We start from the raw sequence: 19084 nt of genomic DNA on the forward strand, positions 1-19084 counted from the left end.
AAAGAGTTTACCTCCTCCCCACCCTCGGGGGCAAGCCTAAGGAGTGGTCCAAACCCACCCTTAACAGCCCAGCAGCAGGTCCCGTGCCCGCTTCAGACCCTACCCGAGCCCCGCACCCTGCTCCTTCTCCAAGTTCCGCGTCCTGACCCTCCGTTCCAGACTAAGAGCCCGGCGGGCCGCGACACCCGCCTCCACGCGCGCTGGTGACTCAGCCAGGGGAAGAGGAACCACGCGGTTTCTTCCCACTAGTCCAGGGGCGCCCGCGTCTCGCCCCGCCCACCATTCTGGCCCCCGACCCGCCTGAAGTGGTCCCTTGGGTGTGAGCCTCCGGCACGCGTCAGCGGGGCTCTACGGGGTGTGGCCAGACGACTCGGGCGACGCCTTCCCGAGGGGCGGCCTCCGCGACCCGGAACAGCGGCCCGTGCGCCGCTGCGGCGACACGGGCGTGCTCTTCGGCGCAGGCCGGGCCCGCAGTCCGTGCAGGAAGCGCCCGCGCTAGGGGGCCCCCTGCACTGCCAACTGGAGCCGGGCGGGGCCCGCGCCCCGTCGCAGGGTGGCTCTGCCAGTCCCCGCGCGCCTGGGCGGCTGCACACGTGTGCAGGCGTCACGTCCGCGCGCGCCCCCGGGGCTTGCGTCAGCTGCCGCTCCAAAAGCTGCTGTGCCGAGCTCTGCGCCCCGCTCGGGTTCGGGGCCCGCGGCGCCGCGGGGAGGAGGGGCCCGGGGCGCAGAGGAGTGTTCGGCACGCGGGGGCCGAGGGGACCCTCGGCGCGGTCTGTTCCTCCGCCTGCCCGGCTCCTGCGGTCTCCGCTGCTCGGTCTCCGGCTGGGCGCGGTGGCGTTGCCCAGGAGCCCGCCGCCCGCGGGGCGCGCACCGCCTTGACCCCGGCGGCCCCGCGGCAGGCAGGCGCCCGCAGTTCCATGGTTGGTTCGGAGCGCGATGAGCCGCCCGTCTTCCACCGGCCCCAGCGCTAACAAACCGTGCAGCAAGCAGCCGCCGCCGCAGCCCCAGCACGCTCCGTCCCCAGCTGCGCCCTCGGCCGCCGCCACCATCTCGTCTGCGGGCCCCGGCTCGTCCGCGGTGCCCGCCGCGGCAGCGGTGATCTCGGGCCCCGGCGGCGGGGGCGGCGGCGGCGGCGGCGGGGCTGGCCCGGTGTCCCCGCAGCACCACGAGCTGACCTCGCTCTTCGAGTGCCCGGTCTGCTTTGACTATGTCTTGCCCCCCATCCTGCAGTGCCAGGCCGGGCACCTGGTGTGTAACCAATGCCGCCAGAAGTTGAGCTGCTGCCCGACGTGCAGGGGCGCCCTGACGCCCAGCATCAGGAACCTTGCTATGGAGAAGGTGGCCTCTGCAGTCCTGTTTCCCTGTAAGGTAAGCCCAGGTGCCACCTGTGCACCGATGCCTGGCGACCTCCCAGAACTCCTGTGTCCTCCAACCCACTCGCCGGCGCTGAGTCAGGCGGCATCTCTCATTAAGAAGAAAATGTTTACATTTTGTCCACCCTTCCCCATGCCCTACCTGTCCACTTTGGGAGTAGCTCTGCTCTGACAGTTGCCCCAGCACTGACCCCAAACTAATTAGCACGCGATGGTTGTTAGAACACATCACAGCTCTCCCCCATCCAGTGCTTGCGTGCTCTACAAATGTGTACTTGGGTGGCTGGGCAGGGCTGCACAAGTAAAACTTGGACCAGGAAGCTGACTGTGTATGGGGAATTAAGGAGGGAGGAAATGGGCGAGCTAAACGCACCCTTTACCAGCACTCTGCTTAGCAGGATTGGTACCAGAATCCTCCTGCACCCTGCACCTGCGGTATGTGCGCCCCTGACACGTGGGAGCCCTCCGGAGTGTAGCCAAAAAAAAAAAAAAAAAAAAAAAAAAAAAGCGGTGGGGGGCAGAGGATGCCTACAGTTTGTTTTCTTGCCTCCAGCAAAAAAGAAAACCCTGCAAGCCACACCTTTCCCTCCCCTAACCTTCCAAGGACTGGAGAGTTGTGTTATTTTTTACCAAGTGGGGTGAAAACAAAAGTTAATTAGGAATTTAACATGTAAGATACGCAGGCGCTGTTGTTACAGTTCTGTAAAGCCCATCACTTAATTTTTAAAATTTAGTTTTAAAAGTTATCAGTACTCTTACAAACAAATGCAAACCGCTAAGATAAATCAAGTGAAAGAGCAGGATCTCACACCTCCTTTCTCACCATAGTTTAGCGTCTATCTTTGTAGATTTTTTCTAACTACATATAACTATACCTCTGTAGCTGAATATAGAATTGTAGATATCAGTGTGTGTCAGGAAGGTTGATATATACGCACATGTAAGGCATAAGTTTTTCTCCAAAAATGGCTTCTGCACCTTCTGTTTTAAATTGATTATCACATGTATTTTTCTACGGCTGAAACTTGGTTCTCCCTCATTGTACTAAATTTAAATGGCTGCATACTATTGCATTATGTGGTCACATTATAACATCTGTTTACCTACATCTGTTGCTTAGTCTTAAGGAGCACTTTTCGGAGACATACCTGTCCATATTACTTCATTATAACCTAGAGCTATACTATAAAGTTCATTTTCTAAGCTTAGAAATGGAAATAATGTCATCAGTACTTTTGAGTTTTTTGTAAAAGTAAATGCTCTGCCTCTTGAGCCATTTAAGCTGTCTTGCACTTCTCCTTGGTGCTGCTTATTTTTATAGGGCAAGAGCTTATTTTTAAATTAAAAATAATCCACCCGAGAATTGAATCTTGGGATTCAAGTCAGTAAAATGAGTAATTTAATTTTGTCTCTGCCCTGCTACAGGTGAAGTTTAAAATAGCATATTCAAATAAGGGTTTGAAATTGTGTTTGGACTATGGGTTTTCTTTCAGCCTTAATAATAAAATACTCTGCTTTCAACCACTCATATAATGCCTACTAATTTACCCAGTCCAATAGTTATTTCTCATAACACTTAGACAAAATATTTCTACAGTTTTCTTAGGATCATGAAGAAGATGGTAGCCTAGTGATCAAGAGAAGATTTGGTGATAGTGGACATAAGAGTGGACATTTGATGTGTGAGATATACAATGAGGACTGGGGTTGCCCCCACAGGATTTCTGGGGAGCCATATTCTCAGCCCTTCACTTTCTCCCAAACTTTCATTGGCCAGTAGAAGCAATGGCTTTAGGTGAATTACAGTTCACAAATGAGCATTTGATATCGGTCAGTTTTCAATAATTTACTGCCAGAAAGCAATCTTATAAGAGAATTGTTTGCTCCCAAGTGAAAGGGAAAGAAACAGTTATAACATGCTGTATGAAGTATGATGTTTCACTTTCGGGATGTAGGATTCTGGTTCCTATTGAAGTGTATGTTCTTTCTACTATGTATCATGCTAGTGAAGTCTTTCTTGAAGAGTAGTTTGGGAATCAGGGGTGCTCAGCCTTTCTCTACATGTCAGTGATTTTCTAAGTTCCTATTCTATAAGAATGCATTTGGGCAAAGTCATCACTTTGCAAACCGAAATCAAACAGGGTCAACCATTCCCCTACAGACCAGTAACCAAGCTTAGAAAGTGATTGTGGGGTCACTTTTATGTGTTTGCATGTGTGTGAGATCCTAAAACTGGAGTTATCGTGCCTCAACTTTGGTTGACCAATAATCCAAACTTGACAGGCCAGTTAGTTTCAATAAACCGAACTTGAATGTATATAGAGACCCAGCAAGCAACCAAGATATGTAAGTTATGGAAGATGAGAGCAGTGGGGAGTGGTAAGACCTATGTCAAACTTCAACAAAATAGTCTGTATACCTAGCCTGTTGGCTTGTACTTGCTCCTGGAAGTCATAGGGACCGTCTTGTCATTGTCCTACCTCTTCTCAGAATCTCTCTCATGGGCTGGCTCATATGAGAAAACCAATGTTTAGTATAGTACCAGAGCCCAAATCTAAAGTGTTGTCTGGGGCTGCCATTATTTGCCTGAGCAACCACTTCTGGGGGCCTTGATTCTCTCCTCATCTGTATATTAGAGGATTGGACTGCTCCATTTCTAAGGACCTATAGCTTCTAGCATTCCATGATACAAAGAGAGGCTATATGGAATACTTTTGGGGTCCCTTCTGTGCACCAGTTACTTTGTGTGGATCAACTTTTATTAGTTTGCCTTTCTTTTTTTCACATGAGGAAACTCATGCCTATAGAGGTTAAGTGTTTGTTAAGTGACTTGTAAAGATCACTCAGCTAATAAATGGGCCAGGCCATGAACCTGCATCTCAAAGGCACACATCCTTTGTACTACTCACTACATAGGAATTTTGAATCTGAGCTTACACTCCAAGGCTCCAAATTACAACTTAGTAACAAAACTATCTGGTTGGATGAGGTCACCAAGTGGGCCTCTGATGGGAACATCGCAACAAGACAACACACATGCTCACTATAAAATTCATCAGCAGGAATTTTGTAGGGTGTGTGGGGTAGAAATATCCAGGAGAAAAATAACCTACAAAGCTAATATTTGGGGGGATTTCATTGCAGCTCTGAACTGTTTATGTTTCACTTAGCCCCAAAATGAATGTATTGCCAAATAGCCTCCTTACATAGGTGTGGGGCCTCTTAATTGAAGGCTAGAGAACTACCAGAACCTTTGATAGAGGGCACTGCATGCATATTAGCTCAGGTCTCCTTTTTAAAAGAGTTATCTATCAGAATGGCTCTCTCCCACTTGTGGTATTTTTAGTCCATTCTATGGCTTGTTTCACGCCTGAGAAGTTTTGACATCCTGTTCCCCGTTTCTCATACCCACCACCTTGGTGGAGAGTGGGTGTAGGAGGAGAAGCGAAGGTTGACACATTTGTGCTCCCACTCAGCATTTTAATATCAGCCAGTATTACTGTCCATAATTGTGGGAAATGGTAAACCCTTCCACCCCACTTAACACTATGATACATTTTCTTTCCATTTTTTCTTTGTCTCCTCTAAAAGTTTCTAGTAGCATATCTTCAAATAATTATTGAACTGGAAAGTTTCAGTCAGACATATCTTCCCTGCAGTAGAATTGTGACAATATTGCTTTTGTTCCTTAAAAAAGAAGTCAAGTTAGGTGACCCGGTTGAAAGTTTAAAGGGCCTGGTGTGGATTCTCCCAGTCCAGTGGCAACAAATTCTAAATAACAACAGGCATAGGTAATGCACAGGGGAGAGGCATCTGACCCCTGGCCCCAAGGCTCGGGAGACCTTAAGGAGCAGTGGAGACATTTGAGAGCTGGGGAACACTTGCCACCTTCAGAGAGGGCAAATTTTACTCAGCGCTGAGTGATTGGTAGGGGCAGGAATGTATGTGCAGCCATTCCAGACCTTTGGATTTTTTCAAGAAAAGCCAGAAATCTGGAGGGTTTTTTTTTAGAGTTAAAATCTCAATTTTTTTTTAAAACATTGCCCAAATTCAGATTTAAAGCCAGCACTTGCAGGCCAAACCAACCATGTCTGCAGACCAAATTCCAACTGCCAGTGTATAAACTCTGATCTGGTTCTCTTTTAGAAAGCATTCATTGAGCCTGGAAGTTCTTCATTAACTCTTACCTACATGAACTTTGGTTCTCTCTAAGTCCCAAAGTATGTGATTTTATAGCTTTTTTTTTTTTCATCTTTGTTTTGCCAAGAGAATATTCCATTTTTGCCTAAATGGAATATTGGGAAACGTGAACTGTTGTCCTAATGACTATATGTTTGACTTTGTACCAGCCAGTTTATTTCTTTGCAACTAAGTGTCTTCATTTTTAAGAGGAGTTGGACTAAGTGATTATACCAAGGATCTTTTTTGCCCTAAAATTTCAGAACCTAGTAAACTGTCAAAGATAAGAGAGCACTAGCCAGGAGACAGAACTGGAATTTCATCCTGGCTTTGTAAGACCTTAGTCATATACTTCCCTGTGCCTGTTTGTTCATCTAATAAAAGGAATGGGGATACCTAGCTGATGGGTGTTGGGAAATCAGATTAGAAGTGTGATAGCGGGCTTTTGCATCACCATATCAAATAGAGGATGACTGATGTTAGTATGGTTGCTAGGTGTTGAGTGATTGATCATCTATAGACCTAAAGGGATAAACCTATTTGCCAAAACAATTTCAAAGATCTCTTCTTAACCTCAAAAATTCCCCTAAGACAAAATAATTCCTTTGGAAATTGTCCCTGCAGTCTTTTCTACTAGGTGAGATTGACCAGGTTGGCTCATGAGAGCATGCACTGATAAGCACTGGAATCCACATACATATACAGTGAATCTCAAAATTTTGAAGAACAAAATTGAAAATACAACTTTTAAGTATAAAGTTAAAAACAGAGGCACTAGAATGCTATGTAGGAGTACTAAAGTTTAATGCTGATTCCACACATAGTTGGCCAAAGATTTTTTACAAATCACCATGGCCCAGAACTGGAGTAAATCATTGTTACGTAGAGGTGATCTTTGGCACAACCCAATTGAAAGTGAACCAGAAGGTACAGCAGGCCTTGCCTACAAAGTCCCCAGCCTGAGACTGAATTAAACTTTCCTGTTCTGCTTTTGAAGTCCTATATAAAGTGCTACATACGTATGACTACTACAACCTCAATGTGAAATGGCTTAAGAGCCAGATATGCCCATCTGACAAAACTTGTAAACAATTGCGTTTTTCATTTATACCCATAAGGTTCTCACTCCTTGAAAGGGGCACAAAATAGGTAAACATTTGCTTAAAGCAAATGCCAGCAGTCAGGGCCATTGTACATTGCTGGCGGGTAGTGCAGGGCCTGATTATGTGTGGGGCGTTGGAATGGGATTGCATTCTAGACATACTGAAAAGGAAAATAAGAAAGTTAAACACTTTTCCTGATCAAATGTATCTTTATATGAAACCTTAGAGTGTACTTTTTAAGGCTTATGAGAGATACTGAAAATTCTACAGCAGAATTTCACCAACTTTGCCACAGATCTTTCTCATTAGTTTCTTAAAAATTGGGAAACTATCATTCTGATTTCTAGTTGGGTAAAGATTTTACGTAATGATTTTTTTAAGACTCTGTAATGTCTGTGAGGTAGTTTTCAGCCACAGACACTGTGGAGGGTGTGTGGAAGACACACCTATGTTAAAGGCATGGGCCTGGGCCCTATTTTAAAACTTTGAATCAACAAACACAGTGTCTTTGGGTCACTTCTCCCCCTGAGGCTACCTCTTACTTTGGTAGTTTGAGGATAGGCCCTATCTGAGCCTCCTGATCTGGAATCCTACTGTGACTGGTTGGTGACCTCTACAAGCCTCAGGGGCTTATTCGTAAAATGGGGCAATGATTGGGTTGTTGTGAAGATCAAACTTAGTAATAATTCATGCAAAGTGCCTAGCACAGCCCCAGCACAGAGTAAACACTAAATAAAAGTGCACAGTTAGAAGCTGACAGCAAATGGCCAGTGTATGTGGTCAGGCCCAGGCATAACCTTTTACAAGGAAAAGGAAGCTTTTATTTTCTCGCGTAGATTTCTCCCTCGAGCTGCTCTTCTCTACTCCTGATTATGTAGGGTTTTCATAGTGCTGAGTAAGACGGCCTTGGCATTGTTTTTTCAGTGACGAGACTTTTTTCATTTCTTTAATACTTTTAGAAGAGAAAGCCTGGTTAAATTAAGCAACATTTTTAAATGTATTTTATTTTATACATTATAAAACATTTTTTAAAGTTATTTTAAATGTAGAACATAGAAAGTAATATAAAATTATAACCTCTGTGTCTAGAAATAACCACTACACCATTTGCCCTTGCAAACTTACCTCTACATCAGTGGAATTTTTCATTTAAAAAAAAAAAAAAGCAGGTAAGATAGGGAATCCACACACTATTTCATAACCTGTTTTCACATCTAACTCATGGTGACTGCTTCACCACATTAGTAAATATTCTTTCAGGTCATGTTTAATGTCCACCTAGTATTGCAATTCCATTGTAGTATCAGAGTTTTATAATCTGGCTCCTTTTGTGGTCATATAAGTCACTCTTTTTAAAAAAAGTACTACTAGTAACTGAATCCTTGTATATAAGAAAATAAGTAGTTCCTAATGATAAATTCCTAGAAGTCGAAGGGTAAGGCCAGAGGGTATAAGCAGAAATCAAAAGCTTTTGGTAGCAGAGCCAAATTACTTTCTCACTTGGAGCTGTTTACAGAGGAATGCCCATTTCTCTCTGGCATCACCAACACTGGGTATTAGCTTTCTGGTTTTCTTAATGCCAGCTGCCTGCTTTCCTCTCTTACATACCCTCAGGCCAGAGTTGGCTCCTCCTGATTACCTACTAACTTTTCATCGTACCAAACCTCGCCGTGCAGCCCCCTGCAACTCCAAGCCCTCCCCTTCCTATAGCCCGTTTGCCTGGCCAGCTATGACCTCCCCTCTCGCCTCATCTCACAGGGGAGATAAATGTGCCAACAGAGCAGCAGAGCCCTTCTGAAGTGGTAGGAGCAGAGGAGTCCGGAGACCTCTCCGCAGTGGTTGTGTTGGCGCTGCATACTGAAGGGTGAGCGGCAGTCTGCCCACAAAGGAAGAAAGGAATCCTGATGGGGTTATGTGGGGAAGCTGGTTCACTTATATAAAACATTGCTTACCTTGTCTAAACTAGGTATATTATCTCATATTACCCTCTGAATTTCTTTATAAAGGAAACGGGACACAGTATCATCCCGCCCTGCCTTAAGAGATTTGCCCAAAGTCATAAAGTTGATAAGTTTGAGGAGCAGAAACTCTAGTCTGGGCTTCGTAATTACACATGCAGTGTCTCACTGCAAACTCTGCCTTTTCTGCTGCCCACTCCACCCTGCTGCGGAGTGTGCTTCCCCCTTCCTATTCCAGACGCACGTGGTGGCTTTTGGAGAGATGGTAATGGCACCAGAATGGCCCTCTTGTAAGGGTTGCCAGGTAAAATACAGGATGCCCAGTTAACTTTGAGTTTCAGATAAATAATTTTTTGATATGAGTATCACACACATTGCTTGGGCATCTTATATTTTTGATAAATCTGGCAATCCTACCACTTAAGTCTTCTGGTGAATGTGTTTGCTCTAGTCAAGAAATAGACTGCTGGGGGATGTAGCGCCATTCGAAGAGCTTTGAGGGCAGGTAACGTGATTACGCAGGTGGGAGCCTGGCATAGAAGAGTAAGGGCATATTGAAAAAGGGTGGGCAAGGGACTCATGGTATGACACAGACCCTTTAACTCCAGCTCTTACTTAAAGATGCTTTCATTTTTTTGAACATGGACTCTAAAGGGACCTTACAAAACTAGTTCTCCAAGACATTGTTTGGTTGCCTCCTAACTCTGGCTGTGGTCAGATGAGACACACACGTGGTCAAAAGTCAACTTTCGTTTAAAGTTTCTAAGATTAAAAATAAACTGCTCCCAGCCCAGGGAGTCTTTGTGAGGCCAAATGTGCACCCCTATCCCTCCAAAGCCAGGATTCTCAAATTACTGTGATAATATTACGACAGTTTCCACCAAGATACTTTGGTAAGAAGGCTGTCCGCAACATGGGGTTTCTCACCTCTCTTTTAAGCAAAAGGAGGCTTTTTGAGCCCCAAATTTTATTTAGAATTACCTTCTCCAGAAAAAGTTTGTGAAGTTAAATGTCAGTATTTTCTTTGTCTCATCACTGTTTCACAGTTCTGGTACTGAGTGATACTGCCTTCTGTTATCACCCGTGAAACCGTTACTGTGCTGTTGGTTGATAATTGTCCCTTTGTACTAACTCATAGCAAAGGTGAGGAATTTACTATTCAAGTTAAGGGAAAAATTGTTAAGACTTTTACGGGAAGGATACTAGATAGATGCAGATTGAGTATTATAATTAATTCACAAGAAGAGATTTCCCTTTCTCCTGTTGCCTAAGTCTGAACTCCTCCACTGTTAATGATAGTCAAGGGGTGAGCCATAGACAGTTTTGTAGACCCACTGAGAGGTGACATGGTAGGCTCAATTCAAGGTCATACAGGACATCATAGCTGCTCTACCAGCCGTTGTAAACACATTTTGAGCAAGAGAGGCATATGGCTGTCAAGATGACAACAGCGCCTTTATTTCCCAATCTGTGTTAGATTTTAGAAAAGCTATAAACACCTTCACCTTGAGTAGTTTATGTAAATAAAACATGTGCAATACCTTTATCAGAAATTACAGAACAGACCCTTATCGATAGAAATCTAAACATTTTTCCTTACATGATCTAAAATAAATTCAAGACCTACTGAATTTGTTTTTTAATTCTAATGTCCACAGTAAAATTACCATGAAGAGAAGAACCATCTTCTGCGAATAAACCAAATATTCATTTACCAACAAAGAGTGGGTGGGAGGGAAGCAGGCAACAAATCAGTCAGTCAATCAATGAACAAAATTAATAGGCCCAGAAATTAACTGGAAAACAACCTGTGGTCACTCAGTGATATTCTAGGGGTAGATAAACATTTTTAGTCACAGGGGAGCTAGCTTGAATTGCTAGACATCCTTTAAAAAACAGTGGTAAAATTTAAGTTTAAATGTTGGTTAAGTTGTAAATTTTACTATAATTTGGGTGTACGCAAGGTTTAGCTTCAGCTCTCATTTGAACAAGTCTAATGAATGTTGAGAAGGTAGAGACTTCAACCAGTAGTTCTCTAGTTATCAGCTCATCATACATAGTAAGTTATACTGCCAGGAATGAATTCTTCAGTGGAACTTGGATGGCTCTGATTGAATTCCAGCATTCACCTCCCCAGTGCTAAAAGGTGTTTACCTGTATAAGAAAAAGGAGGCATAGGTAAGTTTCCTTCCTGGAGTCCTTTGTTAGATGTGCTCAAGAATCAAAAACCTTGGGACACCGGGGGTGGTGGCTGGAAGCTGCACTCCAGGGCCACAGACTTGCCGGGTGCCGGCAAACATCCAGAAGGGACAGAGCGGGAAAGGGCTTTGTCTTCTATGGGGGTTAAAGAAGTACTGGTTATTATAACACTCGATGTCTTCATTGTGAAATTTTATTGGCCCACTAAAATGAGTCCCAAAGAGCCTTTAGTAAAAGAAAAACGTAGTTGCATTTACACACAGATATGTACTTAAAGATATTTTTTCTTCAAAAAAATACTATTATGATAAAACTTAGTTCCATTCAACCAACTCTGCAAAAGGAATCTCTATCCCACAAAGGATATAAATATGCTAATTTCGTCCCTGGATTCTTTAATATGTTTTTATTCTTCTATGATTTCAAACTTATATATCAGTTATAATAATAGTACAAAAATTTTCCATATCCTTTATTCAGATTCACCAGTGTTTTCCTTTTTGCCCTATTTGCTTTTCCATTTGTACTCGCTGTGTTCATTTTTTTAAAACTATTTAAATTGCAGGCATCCTACTCCTTTGCCCCTAAATACCTCAGTGCATTTCTCTTAATAACAAGGACATGTTCTTCTCTAAGTAAGGTACAGTTAGCAAAAACCAGGAAATAGCCTTGTAGTAGATACTACTATCTAATCTACAGATCATATTCAAATTGCAGTTGTTGCTCCAGTAATACCCTTTGTAGCAATTTTAGTTTCCTAGTCCAGGGCCATGATTACATATAGCCCTCAGTGTATATTTTGTGATCATCACAGCTTATTTAGATTGAAAACAAGCACAGTTTCCCTCTTGCTTACTTCAAAACAAGGCCATTTCTTGGATTTAATTCAAAAGTTTATGAGCGTCAGCAACCAAATATCGACTATGCTTTTTTGTTCTTAAGATATTCTCATTTGAGTCACTGGTAGATATTTTGCTAATACATTTCACTGTTTCCTAGGAGGTAAACAGGCGGACCAGGGAGGTTACCTCTCAGTCCCCAAGAGAGACATGCCTCTGCCGGAGCTCATGGCGCCTCTGCTGGAGCTCATGGCACTTATGCTGGAATAGGCTGTTGATTGGTGGAGTTCAGCAACTCATTCTTGAATTACATGGACTCACATTTAATTAAATAGGTTAAATGACTTGTTCTAAACCAGTCACAGGATCCATGGCCTTCACTAGCAGCCTGTCTGAGACAGATTATTCTGTTTATGTACTCATTCCATAAACAATTATAATGTGACTGTGTTTATTAGGTAAATAACAGGTGTCTAGTGTTTGACTATGTTTCTGACGTATCTCCTCACATTTGTATGTAAAGGGGTTTCTGTGCCAAAAGAGAAAATCCCTGCCTAAATTCCAGCTTAAATACAACCTTCAAACCCCATGCCCAGGAAAAAAGAATCAGCACTACTTACTACTTTCTACAAAAACTTAAAAATGAGGCACTAGACCACATATTGCCTTTCATGGCAGAACATATTTGCACAAGACTTTCAAACCATTACACCACAAAAAGTTTCTAAAGAGAAGTCAAGAATATTATTTTAACATTTCTTTGTTTCTCATTCTGCTGGGCCATCTTCCCCCTCCCTGAATTCTGCTTTAGCTTTGGGCTTCTGTGTGTGGTCGTTTCCCAGCCCGCTCTCCACCTCAAACCCTTAAAAAAATTCCCATCTCACCCCACCCCCGAGGGCAGTGAACAGCTATTTCCCTGTGGAGAAATCTCCCTTACAGCTGGGACGCAGCCCAGGGCCCGTGAGCCTCCCTCTGCAAACCAGCCCAGCAGCCCAGGTACTGCTTAGGAGCCAGAGTGAGCATCTAAGAAACAGGCATCTGAAGAAAACCAGGCGTCCTTGGACCCTTACATTTGGTGAGGTTTGGTGAGGCAAGTCGTAGTCCACATGTGAAAAGTGAAACCTCAGGACTTTCTTAGGAGATGCCAGAGAAGGCTGGGAGGGCCTAATTACTGATAACTTATTTGTGAGGTGTGCTATCCCATTCCTTAGGGAGAGGTACTTTTGGGGCTGTTTTTCTTCTTTGCAAACCAAAGAAGAAGTTAATTTTAGAAGCTGCTTCCAAAAGCAGTGTATCTGTAGACTCTGGTTTGTGTGTGTGGTGGGTTGGGGTCTGGGGATCAAGGCAAATGTAAGTTATTTTTCTTTTTCTCAAAATATTGATTTTTTTTTTTTTTTTTCGGAACTCCTAAGCTGTCTGTTCAGTGAAAGAACACTAGAGAGGGAGAGCTGGGGGTACAATTCTCTGCTCCCGTTGTGGCCATGGATGACTACAGAGTCTTGATGAGTCAGTCTGTAACACGGGTAGAACCAGCTTCCTAGCCCACCTCCGAGATGCTTTGCAAAGGACCAAGACCTACCTGCGTGTGGGGTTGGCATTCCTGAGCTGCTCTGGGTGGAGCCTGTGGGGCAGGGCAGTGACCGGCCTGACCTGCTTCCCTGTGCGGGGCCCTCCTCACAGCTGATTGTGGCTGCCCAGCCAGGGTTTGTCATTCATTGAAATCAGTGGCTCTCAACTGGGATAATTTTGTCCCCCAGGAGACATTTGGCCATTCCTGGTGATATTTCTGGTTTTCATAACTGAGGAGTAGGATGGCAGTTGCTACTGGCATCTTGTGGGTGGAGGCCCTGGATACTACTAAATATCCTACAATGTACCAGACTCTCTACAAAGAATTATTGGTCTAAAATGTCAATAGTGCTATTGTAGAAAAACCCTGAAAATAAACTAAACAGTCATAAAGTCCCTGACGGAATCTAGACCTGCCTTCTCATTTAGGTTTTCTCCCCACTGTTTCCTGCGCTCACCCTGTGCTAGAACCAGATGGAACTACTCCAACCACAGTCCACTTCCTCTACAACGAAGCTTTCCTATCCCTGCCTCCTGACCCTATCCCCACTTTTAGAATTGCCTGCCTGGTCTTCCTTTGCACAGGTTAATCTGTATTTCCGATGTGTTTGAGTTGTTTGTTGTTACAGGGTAGGGCCCCTCTCAACAGGAAACGTCACAAGCGGGGGAATCTGTGCTATTCCCTCTGTGTGCTCTAGGATAGAGGCTCACAGCCTGAGAAACCCTGAGAGCTTGTCAGGTAAACACAAGCCCTGGGGCCAGTGTGATTTGGGTTTGCTGCTCGGAGGCACCTAGACAGTTTTCCATACAGTCTTGTGGAATACACAGACCCTGTGATCCCAGGCTGAGAGCCCCCAAATGTGGATACCAAGAACACCTGTGGTACTCTGGAATATCATTCTAGAACAATACTGAGGCTGTTACAAGGGTAAAGTGTGGCAGCAGAGTGCATGTGAGTGTGTGCATGTGAGTGCACACATGTTTAAAGTTTAGATCTTTTCTTTTTAGAGATTGTCTCTCATGCAGTCATCATAAAAATGGCACCAGTGGTCGTGAAAACTCGCCCTCACCCATGATGGAAAAGAGAAGGACTAGACTGGCATTAAAGTTCAGCTTGTTTAGGAAAAGCAGAGTAAGCACCTAACACTTTAAAAATATTTATTTAAGTTAAAGGAAACTGTAGTAAGATCTTTTTCAAAATGTCGTTGTCCACACAAATGCTAAGTAATGCCTTTTCTATTTGCATAATTTGGGAAGGTTCCCTGTTCTCTCTATTTGGAATGAAGGAAGAGTGTGAGGCTTGTAAGGCAAATCAAATAATTCAGAATATAAATAGTCTTACTTTAGTTATACGAGAAAAAGTTCTAAAATGATTGCTTAGATGTAAATGTTTGTTGTACATTTGTGCTGGTGAATGTGGAGTGCTTTGGGGCTTTGGTTTGGGGAAGAGGTCCAGGTGGTACTTTTCTATACTCTTTTTGCCAAAGTTCATCTCATTCCTGGAATTATTCCTGGCAGCTGTGGTACACAGCCCATTCTGAAATGTCTTCAGATCCAGATATTGAGGGCTTGTTTCAGCCAGGCTCTGGGTTAATTCTTGCTATTTTTATTGTGTGTATGTGAGTTTTAAACTCTGGGCAGAAATGCCTCACCCATCACACACAGAAGAACATAAGAAGGCTCTTTATTCCTAGCTGCACCCTATATTTAAAACACAGTTAGTAGGAATTTGTTTGTTAGGGTCTTATACTTACTAGGAACACAAAGTATTAATACATAGGTAAATAAATTTGTTTCTTCTTCTGATTAAATTTTTTGCACCCATGCTTTTAGAATTAGTTCATGGCTTGAAAAGAAATGAACAAGCAATTCCTATGGGCAAAGTAAATAACAGTGAAATATTTCTGCCAATCTCTGTTGAAGATTATAATCCACTTTAGGAAAGGGGAAAGAATGAGTTGCATTTCTCCTCTTGTGTATTAGGGGAGTGGAGACTGTCTTTGCTTCTGTATCCTCAGTGACTTTAGCTTGGGGTCTTGTATGGAGGTGTTCAGTGCTTGCTTGTTGCTAATGATGAATTCAGCTGTAAAAATTAGAATTTGACCTACTTAAAGTTTATAAGGGGTTTATTCCCTAAGTCAGAGTAGGGAGAAGCAAAAACAACTTGGGGTTTTGTTTTTTGTTTTGTTTTGTTTTGTTTTAGCAATCAGATCCAGCATCTTAGAAAAATGGCTTAGCCCTGCCCTCGTTTGGTATCTTCCTGTCTCACAGCAGGGTGGGGGAGTCCAGGTGGGGTAGGCTAGACAGTTTACTTGCCACTTTGTGCTTAAGGGGGATGAGGCCAACTTCTCACTTCACTTGAGAAGATGATTCAGGTTTCCTTATCCTTTTCAAGAGAGGAGCGTCGTATTCTGGGCACGTGTCTTCTTGTGGGCTGACTCTCCATCTTCTAGCTAGGAACGAACGCTGTCATTCTTGTGAAAGTTGGGAGCAGACATCTAATTCCTTTTGGTGTGGTCTTTTCTCATGATAGGTATGATTTATCTATCAGGAATGTCAACCTGGGTGCAAGGGAGAAAAAAGGTTTTGTTACTACCTTATTAAGGTGGTGTTTTAGGGGCAGGCTGACCACATCAGAAAACTTGCCTATGACAAACATCCACTCCAGGGCCCATTCTAGTTCCCCTTCCTCCTGGGCCTGTCATGAGGACCTGCCATACCTGGTCATGAAGAAATATGAGTTGGACTTGAGGAGTGGTCTGGGGATGGTCCCGTGGGCTTTGAGAGGAGGGTGAGGCCCTTCTCATTTTGACCTCCACTGGTTAGAACCAAACCAACCACCCGTCTCCCAAGTTAGTTAAGTAGCTCTTGGATGTTATTTCTTTTCACCCAGGAAATATGTTCAGAGCCCCTTGGGGAAAGATTTAAAAGGTGAAGAAAGTGAGGGAGTATTCCTATCATGTGAGGGGACTGCAGTCCAGCCCTCCTCTGCCCCGGGCTGGCTACTCCAGCAGACAAGAGCAGGTTGCCAAAGGCAGCCTGTCCCACAGCCTGCCTGCCAGTCACCAGTCTGAGCCCGGAAGACGTGGAGGGGACAGAAAAAAGGAACTATATTATTTTCAAAATTGTGCGAAAACTAGTCTGGAGAAAACATATTCCTTGTCCAACCCTGCTCCTAAGCAATTTTAAATTCTTAAAAGTTTCACAGAACATAAGAGGGAATGCCAAGTTTCACAGGACTGGCTCAGCAATTTTCTTTGAGATGTTTGTAACAGGATCGCTTTGGTTCTCAGGTTTTTAATGTTGGAATGGGGAGTATGGAATGTAGCACATTCCTGGTACAGGATATGCCTTGTTTTTTTTATGCATGGCAGTACTGATGGTGAATGGGAACTGAGACTTTTAGTCATAAATATTTAATTCATCGCAAGCCAAAACAGTTGGAGTAAGAATATAGTTTAAGCCCCCCAACACCTGAAGGGGTGAATAGTCTGAGAGATTTGCACCAGTAGAAGTTTTCAGAAGGCCCGATAGCTCAGCGTGTTTCTTTCGTCCTTGCAGTATGCCACCACGGGCTGTTCTCTGACCCTGCACCACACGGAGAAGCCAGAACATGAAGACATCTGTGAATACCGCCCCTACTCCTGCCCTTGTCCTGGTGCTTCCTGCAAGTGGCAGGGGTCCCTGGAAGCCGTGATGTCCCATCTCATGCATGCCCACAAGAGCATCACCACCCTTCAAGGAGAAGACATCGTGTTTCTAGCTACAGACATTAACCTGCCAGGGGCTGTCGACTGGGTGATGATGCAGTCATGTTTTGGCCATCACTTCATGCTGGTGCTAGAGAAACAAGAGAAGTACGAAGGCCACCAGCAGTTCTTTGCCATCGTTCTGCTCATTGGCACCCGCAAGCAGGCCGAGAACTTTGCCTACAGGCTGGAATTGAACGGGAACCGGCGGAGACTGACCTGGGAGGCCACGCCCCGGTCCATCCACGACGGTGTGGCCGCAGCCATCATGAACAGCGACTGCCTGGTTTTTGACACAGCCATAGCACATCTTTTTGCAGATAACGGGAACCTTGGGATCAATGTGACTATTTCGACATGTTGTCCATGATGCACCAAAATTATTTGGGCACCGCGCTCTGTGGTTAATAAAGTTTTTATTGATGTTTTATTCACTATGTCTTCACAAGTCAAAGTCCCAGCCACCCCGTGGTCTGTTTGAACAGCAGCTTCCCATCTGGCATTGGCCCAACAGAGTTCACTAAACTGGAATGAATGGGATTAGCTTGTTGGTCATTCGGAGGCTGTTCTGTGACCTAAAATCAACTCAATTGTTAAATTTTACTCCCTAAACAGCACGCGACAGGTTGCTCAGGGCTCCTGTAGACCAGTTTGTTAGAAACTGGAGGCTCTTTCCTGCCCGCCTCCCTATGTTGGTCGAAGTTGACAAAAGCAGATTAACTTTACCTTTATCTTGTGTTTAGGGGGTAGGAATTGTTTTAATGCATTGTAAACTGTTTCTCAAACTGGAAGGCTAACCAATATGCAGAGTTACCTGGAGTAATCATTTTAGGCATACAGATTTGGATTCTATGAATTTACCAATCTCATCAGATGATTTTTTTCAACAGTAAAGTTTGAGAATTACTGGGTCAAATTGTGGGTAAAGTCCAGATTTTAAAGGTGCTTTAAGATTGCCCAATACTGATACTGTTTGTCTTTCTACTATTTCATCCCCCAACAGTCCTCCACCCCCAAATTTAAACCAGAACTACAGATCCCCAGAACACACTCCTAAGACTTGGTCCCCCTCTTGTGTTTGGGGTGGATTGCCTAGGAAAGGGAGTTGTATGGCCATTGATAGCTCTCACGTAATTAGTTTTTGCTCATCACTAATACAGATGACCTGTTTACATGTGGAAGACCTCCTTGGAGGACCTCCTTGACTGTAGATGGTGGGATAGACTAGATCAGATCAGTAGAGCTGGGAAATCTTTATTACCAGTGTCATATGCTTGCTGTTTAAAGGTATGGTTTTTGTTTTGTTTTTTGCCACATTCACTTTAGTTTTTTAATAAATATTTTCCAAAAATGAGTATTGTGCTTTGTTTTCTGAGTTGAAATATTTATTAGGTGCCTCCTGTGTGTAGGTGAAGCTTCACCACTACCTTGGGCTGGGGGCTCTCCCTATTTCCACAAGAGGACACAGTCGTTTGTCCAAGGTCGTAGCATTGGTAAGTGGTGGCACTAGGGTCTAAACTCATTTCTCTGAACCGTGGACTGTCGTTGGTATTACAGTGCTCCTCCTTGGAGCTATTCTTTCTGACAGCATCAGCACTTATGGAAGAAGAGTATTTCTCGTGCTTTACAGAATCAGAAGGAAGACGCACGGCTCCACCTGATGTCCAGGGCACTGGGTTTGAGCCAGGGTGACCCACTCCCTCAGTTCCAACCATAAACTGTCAGGAGTCAGAACACTAGCCTTGAATGTTCAGTGAGAATTGAAGATGGCTCACCTTAGCAGCCCAATGGGAATGATGATGTCAGAGTTGTTTTCATTTTTTAGGTGAGATGCAGCATTAATTTCTTAGCCAGGACAGAGTTCTGGCAGTTAAGAAATTGCTAAAGTAATTTATCCTCCAGGATATTCTTCAAATAAAGGTGACAGCGCCCTGAACAAAAGTGGGTGCTTAGAACATGTTTGGTAAATGAATGAAGGTGACAGCTCTTGTCACCAAGTCAGTCACATTTCAAGCCAGTATCCATGGAGGTGAAACCAGGATCCAGGAGCAGGTGGACTTTGAACAGAGCTTGTCTGAGTGGGGCTGTCTGGTGCAGGCACGGCACCCAGGCAGT

General features: G+C 44.1%; 1 protein-coding gene and 1 long non-coding RNA gene across 3 annotated transcripts in view; one reads left to right on the forward strand and one right to left on the reverse strand.

The window, feature by feature from the left end:
- The first annotated feature begins 433 nt into the window (after positions 1-433).
- SIAH2 (siah E3 ubiquitin protein ligase 2) lies at positions 434-18323 on the forward strand. The gene is made up of 2 exons (XM_016156470.2): positions 434-1368; positions 16782-18323. Exons 1-2 carry the CDS (start codon positions 937-939, stop codon positions 17337-17339), a joined length of 990 nt encoding a protein of 329 aa, XP_016011956.1. The 5' UTR covers positions 434-936; the 3' UTR covers positions 17340-18323.
- LOC107516598 overlaps positions 10238-19084 on the reverse strand; it is a 36775-nt gene continuing 27928 nt past the window's right edge. Inside the window, exons 3-4 of one of the 2 annotated variants that reach the window (XR_004950447.1) lie at positions 14975-15781; positions 10238-10767 (exon numbers count right to left, since the gene is read on the reverse strand). This is a non-coding gene — a long non-coding RNA (uncharacterized LOC107516598). Of the gene's footprint in view, positions 15782-19084 lie in introns of both variants that reach the window. The other variant, XR_001598333.2, reaches the window with a different exon arrangement.

Source organism: Rousettus aegyptiacus, unplaced genomic scaffold, assembly GCF_014176215.1.
Source record: "Rousettus aegyptiacus isolate mRouAeg1 unplaced genomic scaffold, mRouAeg1.p scaffold_m13_p_4, whole genome shotgun sequence".
Classification (NCBI taxonomy): domain Eukaryota; kingdom Metazoa; phylum Chordata; class Mammalia; order Chiroptera; family Pteropodidae; genus Rousettus; species Rousettus aegyptiacus.